This window comes from Cololabis saira, chromosome 9 (genome assembly GCF_033807715.1).
Source record: "Cololabis saira isolate AMF1-May2022 chromosome 9, fColSai1.1, whole genome shotgun sequence".
In the NCBI taxonomy this organism is placed as follows: domain Eukaryota; kingdom Metazoa; phylum Chordata; class Actinopteri; order Beloniformes; family Belonidae; genus Cololabis; species Cololabis saira.
Genome location: NC_084595.1, coordinates 45,043,700 through 45,056,624, shown reverse-complemented (window position 1 = coordinate 45,056,624; position 12,925 = coordinate 45,043,700). Strand labels below are relative to the sequence as shown.

The 12,925-nt window shown below is 43.8% G+C and overlaps 1 protein-coding gene across 1 annotated transcript in view; it reads right to left on the bottom strand.

Annotated features, from left to right (window-relative positions):
* LOC133450780 (voltage-dependent N-type calcium channel subunit alpha-1B-like) overlaps nucleotides 1-12,925 on the bottom strand; it is a 245,093-nt gene that overhangs the window by 24,993 nt on the left and 207,175 nt on the right. The window contains 2 exon segments of the mRNA XM_061729657.1: nucleotides 6,505-6,612; nucleotides 8,998-9,103. Coding sequence (XP_061585641.1) covers nucleotides 6,505-6,612; nucleotides 8,998-9,103 — 214 coding nt within the window.

The following is a 12,925-nucleotide window of genomic DNA, read 5'->3' as shown; positions in this document are numbered from 1 at the left end:
GGACCACATTACACCAGGAAACTGGACCATATTACACCAGGAAACTGGACCACATTACACCAGGAAACTGGACCACATTACACCAGGAAACTGGACGACATTACACCAGGAAACTGGACCACATTACACCAGGAAACTGGACCATATTACACCAGGAAACTGGACCACATTACACCAGGAAACTGGACCATATTACACCAGGAAACTGGACCACATTACACCAGGAAACTAGACCATATTACACCAGGAAACTGGACCACATTACACCAGGAAACTGGACCATATTACACCAGGAAACTGGACCACATTACACCAGGAAACTGGACCACATTACACCAGGAAACTGGACCATATTACACCAGGAAACTGGACCACATTACACCAGGAAACTGGACCACATTACACCAGGAAACTGGACCATATTACACCAGGAAACTGGACCACATTACACCAGGAAACTGGACCATATTACACCAGGAAACTGGACCATATTACACCAGGAAACTGGACCACATTACAACAGGAAACTGGACCACATTACACCAGGAAACTGGACCACATTACACCAGGAAACTGGACCATAATACACCAGGAAACTGGACCACATTACACCAGGAAACTGGACCACATTACACCAGGAAACTGGACCATATTACACCAGGAAACTGGACCATATTACACCAGGAAACTGGACCATATTACACCAGGAAACTGGACCATATTACACCAGGAAACTGGACCACATTACACCAGGAAACTGGACTATATTACACCAGGAAACTGGACCATATTACACCAGGAAACTGGACCATATTACACCAGGAAACTGGACCACATTACACCAGGAAACTGGACCACATTACACCAGGAAACTGGACTATATTACACCAGGAAACTGGACCATATTACACCAGGAAACTGGACCATATTACACCAGGAAACTGGACCATATTACACCAGGAAACTGGACCACATTACACCAGGAAACTGGACTATATTACACCAGGAAACTGGACCATATTACACCAGGAAACTGGACCATATTACACCAGGAAACTGGACCATATTACACCAGGAAACTGGACCATATTACACCAGGAAACTGGACCACATTACACCAGGAAACTGGACCACATTACACCAGGAAACTGGACCATATTACACCAGGAAACTGGACCATATTACACCAGGAAACTGGACCACATTACACCAGGAAACTGGACCACATTACACCAGGAAACTGGACCATATTACACCAGGAAACTGGACCATATTACACCAGGAAACTGGACCATAATACACCAGGAAACTGGACCATATTACACCAGGAAACTGGACCATATTACACCAGGAAACTGGACCATATTACACCAGGAAACTGGACCATAATACACCAGGAAACTGGACCATATTACACCAGGAAACTGGACCATATTACACCAGGAAACTGGACCATATTACACCAGGAAACTGGACCACATTACACCAGGAAACTGGACCATATTACACCAGGAAACTGGACCATATTACACCAGGAAACTGGACCATATTACACCAGGAAACTGGACCACATTACACCAGGAAACTGGACCACATTACACCAGGAAACTGGACCATATTACACCAGGAAACTGGACCATATTACACCAGGAAACTGGACCACATTACACCAGGAAACTGGACCACATTACACCAGGAAACTGGACCATATTACACCAGGAAACTGGACCATATTACACCAGGAAACTGGACCATATTACACCAGGAAACTGGACCACATTACACCAGGAAACTGGACCACATTACACCAGGAAACTGGACCACATTACACCAGGAAACTGGACCACATTACACCAGGAAACTGGACCACATTACACCAGGAAACTGGACCACATTACACCAGGAAACTGGACCACATTACACCAGGAAACTGGACCATTTTACACCAGGAAACTGGACCATATTACACCAGGAAACTGGACCACATTACACCAGGAAACTGGACCATATTACACCAGGAAACCGGACCACATTACACCAGGAAACTGGACCATATTACACCAGGAAACTGGACCATATTACACCAGGAAACTGGACCATATTACACCAGGAAACTGGACCACATTACACCAGGAAACTGGACCATATTACACCAGGAAACTGGACCATATTATACCAGGAAACTGGAACATATTACACCAGGAAACTGGACCATATTACACCAGGAAACTGGACCACATTACACCAGGAAACTGGACCATATTACACCAGGAAACTGGACCACATTACACCAGGAAACTGGACCACATTACACCAGGAAACTGGACCATATTACACCAGGAAACTGGACCGTATTACACCAGGAAACTGGACCACATTACACCAGGAAACTGGACCGTATTACACCAGGAAACTGGACCATATTACACCAGGAAACTGGACCACATTACACCAGGAAACTGGACCATATTACACCAGGAAACTGGACCATATTACACCAGGAAACTGGACCATATTACACCAGGAAACTGGACCATATTACACCAGGAAACTGGACCATATTACACCAGGAAACTGGACCGTATTACACCAGGAAACTGGACCACATTACACCAGGAAACTGGACCACATTACACCAGGAAACTGGACCACATTACACCAGGAAACTGGACCATATTACACCAGGAAACTGGACCGTATTACACCAGGAAACTGGACCGTATTACACCAGGAAACTGGACCATATTACACCAGGAAACTGGACCATATTACACCAGGAAACTGGACCGCAATACACCAGGAAACTGGACCATATTACACCAGGAAACTGGACTGTATTACACCAGGAAACTGGGCCACATTACACCAGGAAACTGGACCATATTACACCAGGAAACTGGACCATATTACACCAGGAAACTGGACCATATTACACCAGGAAACTGGACCACATTACACCAGGAAACTGGACCACATTACACCAGGAAACTGGACCATATTACACCAGGAAACTGGACCACATTACACCAGGAAACTGGACCATATTACACCAGGAAACTGGACCACATTACACCAGGAAACTGGACCACATTACACCAGGAAACTGGACCACATTACACCAGGAAACTGGACCATATTACACCTGGAAACTGGACCATATTACACCAGGAAACTGGACCACATTACACCAGGAAACTGGACCATATTACACCAGGAAACTGGACCACATTACACCAGGAAACTGGACCACATTACACCAGGAAACTGGACCACATTACACCTGGAAACTGGACCATATTACACCTGGAAACTGGACCATATTACACCAGGAAACTGGACCATATTACACCAGGAAACTGGACCATATTACACCAGGAAACTGGACCGTATTACACCAGGAAACTGGACCACATTACACCAGGAAACTGGACCATATTACACCAGGAAACTGGACCACATTACACCAGGAAACTGGACCACATTACACCAGGAAACTGGACCACATTACACCAGGAAACTGGACCATATTACACCAGGAAACTGGACCACATTACACCAGGAAACTGGACCACATTACACCAGGAAACTGGACCATATTACACCAGGAAACTGGACCATATTACACCAGGAAACTGGACCATATTACACCAGGAAACTGGACCATATTACACCAGGAAACTGGACCGTATTACACCAGGAAACTGGACCACATTACACCAGGAAACTGGACCATATTACACCAGGAAACTGGACCACATTACACCAGGAAACTGGACCATATTACACCAGGAAACTGGACCACATTACACCAGGAAACTGGACCATATTACACCAGGAAACTGGACCACATTACACCAGGAAACTGGACCATATTACACCAGGAAACTGGACCATATTACACCAGGAAACTGGACCACATTACACCAGGAAACTGGACCATATTACACCAGGAAACTGGACCATATTACACCAGGAAACTGGACCATATTACACCAGGAAACTGGACCGTATTACACCAGGAAACTGGACCACATTACACCAGGAAACTGGACCATATTACACCAGGAATCTGGACCATATTACACCAGGAAACTGGACCATATTACACCAGGAAACTGGACCACATTACACCAGGAAACTGGACCACATTACACCAGGAAACTGGACCGTATTACACCAGGAAACTGGACCACATTACACCAGGAAACTGGACCACATTACACCAGGAAACTGGACCATATTACACCAGGAAACTGGACCACATTACACCAGGAAACTGGACCATATTACACCAGGAAACTGGACCACATTACACCAGGAAACTGGACCATATTACACCAGGAAACTGGACCATATTACACCAGGAAACTGGACCACATTACACCAGGAAACTGGACCATATTACACCAGGAAACTGGACCACATTACACCAGGAAACTGGACCACATTACACCAGGAAACTGGACCACATTACACCAGGAAACTGGACCATATTACACCAGGAAACTGGACCACATTACACCAGGAAACTGGACCACATTACACCAGGAAACTGGACCACATTACACCAGGAAACTGGACCGTATTACACCAGGAAACTGGACCACATTACACCAGGAAACTGGACCATATTACACCAGGAAACTGGACCATATTACACCAGGAAACTGGACCATATTACACCAGGAAACTGGACCACATTACACCAGGAAACTGGACCACATTACACCAGGAAACTGGACCATATTACACCAGGAAACTGGACCACATTACACCAGGAAACTGGACCATATTACACCAGGAAACTGGACCACATTACACCAGGAAACTGGACCATATTACACCAGGAAACTGGACCACATTACACCAGGAAACTGGACCACATTACACCAGGAAACTGGACCACATTACACCAGGAAACTGGACCGTATTACACCAGGAAACTGGACCACATTACACCAGGAAACTGGACCATATTACACCAGGAAACTGGACCATATTACACCAGGAAACTGGACCACATTACACCAGGAAACTGGACCACATTACACCAGGAAACTGGACCACATTACACCAGGAAACTGGACCACATTACACCAGGAAACTGGACCATATTACACCAGGAAACTGGACCACATTACACCAGGAAACTGGACCACATTACACCAGGAAACTGGACCATATTACACCAGGAAACTGGACCACATTACACCAGGAAACTGGACCATATTACACCAGGAAACTGGACCACATTACACCAGGAAACTGGACCACATTACACCAGGAAACTGGACCACATTACACCAGGAAACTGGACCGTATTACACCAGGAAACTGGACCACATTACACCAGGAAACTGGACCATATTACACCAGGAAACTGGACCATATTACACCAGGAAACTGGACCACATTACACCAGGAAACTGGACCACATTACACCAGGAAACTGGACCACATTACACCAGGAAACTGGACCACATTACACCGGTCATGAAATCGCAGTCTGGCTCGTCTCGTCGTGCAGCACCCAGTCACAGGAGTCCTCGCTGTTGCACGTACTGTACATGCAGTAATGCATGTATGTAAGACGCAGTAATCTACTGGAAAGTAATCTCCATTGAGGAATGTCAAACCTTGCTTGGGTATTATTTAATTCAATTCAATATTTGTTTTATGTAGCTAGTAGTTGATAGTTGATAGGTTTAGTCAACAGAAAGGCCACCTTACAAAATAACTCCACAATCTGTGGGTGAAAGGTGCTAATTTCCAATTGTGCTTCACACTGCATGCTTCATTCCAATGACACCCTCTAGTTCATTTATTTATGGAGGGAATTATGCTAATTTCCGCCTTGCCAACCAACGAACAACTCCCAATGAACAACCTCAAACTAACTCCCAATGAAGTCGAACAGGGGAGTTAAAGTAAATATAACTCCCAATATCTAAGAGAAGCTATTATCAGAGGGGAGTGATGAGGCCTAGACGCCAGATTTTATGTATTTGTTATAATAATGAGCATCTTTTCAAAGATCAAAAAATGAATTCAGTGACGTTATCTACTGTATGAGTCTTTAAATATGGAAAACAAAATAAAAACCATGTAAAAATGCCACCGCTATTAAGGTGGTGAAAGAACTTGAGCAGGAAGTTGAAAAGATGGGGCGGCAGTAGCTCAGGTGGTAGAGCGGGTCGTCCAATGATCCGAAGGTCGGCGGTTCGAATCCCGCTCTGTCCCAGTTTGCTGTCGTAATGTCCTTGGGCAAGACACCTTACCCACCTTGCCCCGTGTGAATGTTTGGTGGTGGTCGGAGGGGCCGTTTGGCGCGGAATGGCAGCCACGCTTCTGTCAGTCTGCCCCAGGGCAGCTGTGGCTACAAATTGTAGCTTACCAGTGAGAATGTGTATGGATGAATAATGATCTAAGTGTAGCACTTTGAGATTCATTGAATGGAAAGTGCGTTACAAGTTAAATTCATTATTATTATAAGATGCCACTTACGCTTGTGTGGCGTCACCAACAGATCCATGCTCTTTTGGGAGAGGTTGGGCCAAACTGTAGACAACTCTTTCTTTAACTGAGCATCCAACAATCGCTGGACGACCATTCCTAAAGAAATCCCCATCAAAGCACAAACAGAACAAGGTAAAGACAAGCATTTGAAGTGAAAAAGAACAAATGAATGAAGCAACTTCCAGCAGTGTCCTTCTGCACCCAGAAAGCAAAGCAAGTAATGAAGCAGTCCCAGAGACTAGGAACAAAGCAGAACCCTCTTTAAAAGGGCAGGTGGAGGTAGGTACATTTAAAAGCCTTCAACTGAGTCCAAATGGGGGTAATGTTCCCTCATTTTCAACCGTGTGAGCAGTGCGTAGCAGCATCCAACACACCGCTTTGGACAGCCTGACTGCTAAAGGTAATTTAACACATAGGACACATCGTTTTAGACATTTCTCATCAGGCATCGTTTCTCGCATCAATTACTTGCATTTTAACATTTTAAGTAGCAAAAACAGCTTTACTTGTTTTGCTGCTTTCATATAACCAGTATTCAAGTTGAGGGGGGATAAGGGGGATGGCATCCCCCCCTGAAATAAAAACGGTCCAAATCATCCCCCCCTGTAAAACTGCCATCCCCCCTTTCCATTCCTTATGTCATTTCTATCAATTAATGTGGTTTTACTGCTATTTCAACATTTATGGCCTGATTTACTAAAGGTTTGCGTGTGCAAAAACGTGTGCAAACTTGACAGCACCCGCAAACCAATGTGCCAGCTGATCTACTAACAGCGTGCAAAGAGGACTGCGCCTCTCAAATGCCCAAAATAGCTGGGAGGGGAAGATGCAAATTGGTCCATTTACCACCCGCAATGAGATTTACCAAGCCTGAAAGTTTTTGCGGGGATTGTGATTGCGTCTGCATTTAATACGTTCGAAAGGAAGGTGCTAATCTCCACATGCAAAAGGAGAAATGTTTTATTTGAATGTTAAATCGAGTATTATTCAGCAAAAGGTTGCCACAGGAGGCACATTCATTTTTTTATTTGTGATAATAAATAAATCACGTGTTTTCATGGAGAAAAAAGTGTTTCTTATTGTGCGCCTGTTCTGCAGTTGGCTCTAGCGTGTCATACCCCGGCAGGTGTTGTGCCCTATTCAGCACCCCTGCCGTGAAAAGCACCCCCTCGTCTGACAAAAATGATATTCTCATTCCGTGTCATGTTCTGTTTAGCGTCCAGTTTTGTGTTAATGATTCATGTTTAAATGCGCTCATGGATTCCACAATAGTCATACTTTCCCACAATCACAGTCACAGATAACAAAAATGGTTATTGATGTCATTAATTAATAGCCTGCTTACTGTGTTGTCTTCCATAATATTTGTAAATATATATAATATAAACTCCTAAGTATGTGTTTGTGTGAGTGTGTATATATAAATATATTGAAGTGTCAGTGTGTTGTTTTTTTTCTTGGTCTACTTATCATTGAATATACGAGGGGGTGCTTTTCACGGCAGGGGTGCTGAATACGGCACAACAATTTGCCTCTTCCACTAATATCTCTAACTCCAACTCGTCAAATTTCATTTTGCAACTATATCCTGCTTTCCATCCACTCTCCATGGCGCAAAGTTTGCGCCGCAAACCGTAAGACGCACAACACCTCATTTAAATACTGAGGTTTGCACCTGTTATCAATTGCGCAAGCAATCTTAGTTGATCACCCGCAAACCACACAACAACAGCACGTGCAAACTTTTTCAGTGCACACGCAATTTAGTACTCTTTATTTAGGACCTTAGTAAATCGGGCCCTTAGAGTCATCACCAGAAAAATAACACCAGAAAAATAACTTATTTGACCATTTTTACCCGTTTCAAGTAAATTTTCACTTGAAATAAGTAGAAAAATGAGAAGATTTATCTTCTCATTACAAACAAAAAAATCTTGTTCCACTAGCAGATTTTTCTACTTATTTCAAGTGAAAATCTACTTGAAACAGGTGAAGATTGTTGTTTTTTTCCAGTGATGAGTCTTGTTTTAAGTGTAATGAGATTTTTTTTTACTAAAATGAGACATTTTAACTAGAAATAAGACAAATATTCTTGTTAAGATTGTGAGTTTTTGCAGTGATCCATTTTACTTATCCTGTGAAGGACAGAGTCATATTGATAAGTTCAGAAAAGTGTTTTTTATTGTTGTGTTTTGATGTATTTGATGTAAGCCCAGTGGATATTTCAAGCTTACAGAAGGCTGCATTTAACTGCTGCTATGTCATTCCTGCAGTATTTCTGCAGGTGTTTTGGTCAGTGCTATTATTTGTAATATATTATATTATTTGTAATCAGCACAAATTATCTGTCCCCATATGATAAAATCCACCAGCCCCCCTGATTTCTTTTTACAACTCGAGTACTGCATATAACCATCCCCCAATAACTATGACACAGTTTGATTTGTTGTCTAGTCGTCTGCCTTGGTTGAGTTTTCTGACCTGAGGCCAGTTTGATCTCCAGCGCGGTGCGGATCAGAGCCATCAGGGTGGAGGTGAAGTGAACCGTGGTGTCATCAGCAATGGGCATGTTCATTTTGACGAGGCGCTGAGGAGAGGGCGAGGTAACAGACGTTAGATCACAGAGTGCTCAAACTTCCTGATCAGAACAAGCAAAAACCCAGAGAATCAATCTGTGTGCTGCTGTACAATCCCCTCCAAAAACTGTTCTTCAATCATTTGTTGTTCTTTTCTCTATTTTGTTTTTTAAAGCTTAAATAAGTTTAATGAATAAGGCCATACTGATAAAATGTTGCCGAGCACACAAAAAGTATTCTCTACAAGTTGGTACAGACAAACGAGACATTCACATTCACCGCTACTACAGTAGCTACAGTATTCACTATGTTGCAAGTCAAAGTGCACTGGTGCAAGACTGACACAGACCCAAAAAAAGGTGAGATAAGGCATGTGATGCATAACCATGAAGGTGCTTGGACAGTCGCAGGAGCTCGACTCTGTGGTTGGAATCAGAGCAATCGTCAACTCAGGGTTGAGCTGGCTACGTTTGATACGTGGTACGTGTAAAGTGGTTGTTACCACTAAAAACAATCCATGATACCAAGCTTGGGTAGTCTTAGCTATTCAAAGGTGGGTTCATAGAGGACTTAAAGCCCCACCAGATACAAGCAGAATGCTGCGAGGTAAGAGTTGAGCTCCCCCTGGACACAAGAAGCATTCACCTACGGGTGCTATCAGTGCGAGTGCAGAGAGTAAGGAGATGTAGATGGAGAGCTTAGAGCCCACAAAGATGCAGACATATACCCGGACTCATTTATGCATGTTCTCACACTCACCAAACCTGCACACATACACACATGCAAAAAACAACAAAAACATTTAAATAAATTTATTGGAAACATATTTATAAGATAAATAACTACTGTAGTGTGTTCTTATAGTTACGTTCATTTCTTCATCTGATAGCGTTCTGCTATCAGGCACCATTACTTTGGAACCAACTTCCAATCTGGGTTAAGGAGGCTGACACCACCTCCACCTTTAAAACTAAACTTAAAACCTTTCTGTTTAGTAAAGCCTATAGTTAGTGTTTAGTAAACCTCTAGCTGGTGTTGGTAAATCTCTAGGTAGTGTAAACTCTAGTGTGTTAGAGTCAGTAGTCATAGTTGCAGCTATAGAACAAGACTATAATAGTTAGTCTCAAATATAGCTTGGTGGTAGATATGCTGCTATAGGCTTATGCTGCAGGGGGGCACCGACACGATCCACTGGGCGGTGCCTCTCACCCTTCTTCTCCTCTCCTCTTCCCTTCCTCTCTTCTCCATTTCCATTTTTATTTATTATAAGTATCTAATAGCCATCATTTTTGTCCATCGCTCCTGTAGTTTCTTGTGCTGGCCCCCTTTTTTCTCTTTTTTCTCTTCTGTACATGGTGCAGCATCCTCTGCTGGTGGCGAAGAGCATCTCTGAATGCACAACACCGGAACCTGCAGTGTGGGAGTGAGAGGGGCAGGGTAACGGCCCGGGCAGGCGGGGGAGAGGTTTGTCCGTCAAGACTCCTCTCCCTGGCCCTGCCCCTTCTCAACCTTTCCCCGACCCTGCACCCCAACCTGGGACTTGATGATTGGGCCGGAGCTTCGGGAGCTGCGTGCTGGCCTGCGGTCCCCACCCCTGGTCATCCCGTTGCTGCTTCCACCTGCCTGCGGTCCCCACCCCCGGTTGACATCCCTGACCCACCAGTCTGGCCCTCGGCAGGAGGGTCCCCCCTTATGATCCTGGTCCAGGTCCAGGTTTCTTCCTCCTAAAGGGGAGTTTTTCTTGCCACTGTTTGGCTTAAGGTTTTTCTCCCACTATGGGAGTTTTTACCTGCCATTTTTTATGTAATAATTGCTCGGGGGTTTATGTTCTGGATCTCTGGAAAGTGTCTGGAGACAACTTTTGTTGTATTAGACGCTATATGAATAAAATTTAAATGTATTGAATTGAATTGAAGTAAGCGTAACCTTCAACCAAGACCAGCCGTTGCGGCCATTGAGCTGACGTCAGTGTTGCCAATTTAGCAACTTTTTCTCAAAAAAGCAACGAATCTAACACCCAGGTGTCAATAAAGAATTTTCTAGAATCTAGTCTGGGGGTCGGCAACCCGCGGCTCTAGAGCTGCATGCGGCTCTTTAAAGTGGCTAGTGGCTCCTGGAGCTTTTTCAAAAATGTTTGAAAATGGAAATAGATGGCAGAGGGAAATATATTTTTTGTTGTAATATGGTTTCTGTAGGGGGACAAACATGACACAAACATCCTTTTCCAATGCTGTAAAAATGTGTAGAATAAATATAACATTTTCACTTATTTCATTTCAACATTTCTGTTGACGAAAATTTGCGTCAGAGCCTGCAACACACGTTTTTACCAGCAGGGCGGCGCACCAGGCAGGTGGCTGTTGTAAACAAACTGGCCAAAGGGATTGTTTCCAGACGGAAAAAGAGAAAAATAACTGAGGAGAAAAGAGGATTCAACGTTTCTTGGACCGAATCATTTGTATTCATTGCAGACCTATTTGCAGACTTAAAAAAAATCCCAGAGATAATACAGACTCTCTCTGCTGAGACAGCGAAGGAAAGGGCCATTAAAAGGGCAGGCGACGTCACTGATCAGCAAATCAAGGACATCTACTCCAGCTACTCAATTATTATGTTGAGTCATGTGATGTGATCGATATTGAGCAGACTGCACTTTTATACAAGCCAAATTAGTCATTTTGATAGTAGGCTAATATAACTAATATAGAAACATACAGCATGTGTTGCCTTCATTATAAGGCTTATACAAGACTTTACATTTTTTGCGGCTCCAGACATATTTAGGGCCCAAGCACTTACAGTGCAAAGGCCCTATTGTATCTGTAGGAATTTTTCTTCTTTCTTTATTTTTCCGACGAAAGGAGGGCCTTTTTTCCCCCTAAACGTGCCCCAAAAGTCACCAAATTTTGCACGCAAGCCAGGCCTGGCGATAAATTTGATATTTAATGGTTTGCATTAATGAGTGTGGCCTAACGGCTCAACAGCGCCACCTAGAAAACTTCGTGCCTCAAGCCCCACAATACGGTTTGACGTACATACACGAAAATCGCTACACACCTGTATCATGTCACAACTTAAAGAAAAGTCTCTTGGCGCCATGGCCGAAACCGAACAAGAAGTCAGTCATTTTGAATTAATCATGTCATTTTGGCGCAATTTATGCCATTCCTTCGGCAGTTAATGCGGCCCGAACCGTAACATGCACCCAGGTGTGTTATACATCAAAATGTGCGTCTCGATCCTGCGAATATGCGCATTACTTTTCTCAGTCAAAAGCGTTACCGTGGCGACGATAGACGCCAAAAAGCACGACCCCCCTTCGTCTGATTGGTCCATATTTGATAGTTCCTACTTTCTGCCATAACCTTTGAACGGGTTGTGATAAAGACATGTGGGTGGTGTCATCGGACTCGGTATTGAGTACTTGACCTTCATTGGCCTGAATTAGCCCTGCCCCTTCTTCTGATTGGTCAATATTTGATAGTCCCTATTTTCTGGCATAACTTTTGAATGGTTTCCCATAGAGAGTCGTGGGGGGTGTCATCTGACTCGGTTTGACTCCTTCACCTTAATTGGTGCAAATTAGCCCCGCCCCTTATTCTGATAAGTTCTGGTTTGACATAAAGAGTCATGGGTGGTGTCATCGGACTTAGTTTTGAGTCCTTGACCTTTATTGGTGAAAATTGCACGTGCGAGGGCCAGTTCATCGCTGCTTGCAGCTTTAATTGTTTTTTCTTTTTTTGGTCCAATATGGCTCTTTCAACATTTTGGGTTGTTGACCCCTGATCTAGTCTGACGGCCTATATTGTCATCACTCTTCTCAGCGAGCAGCC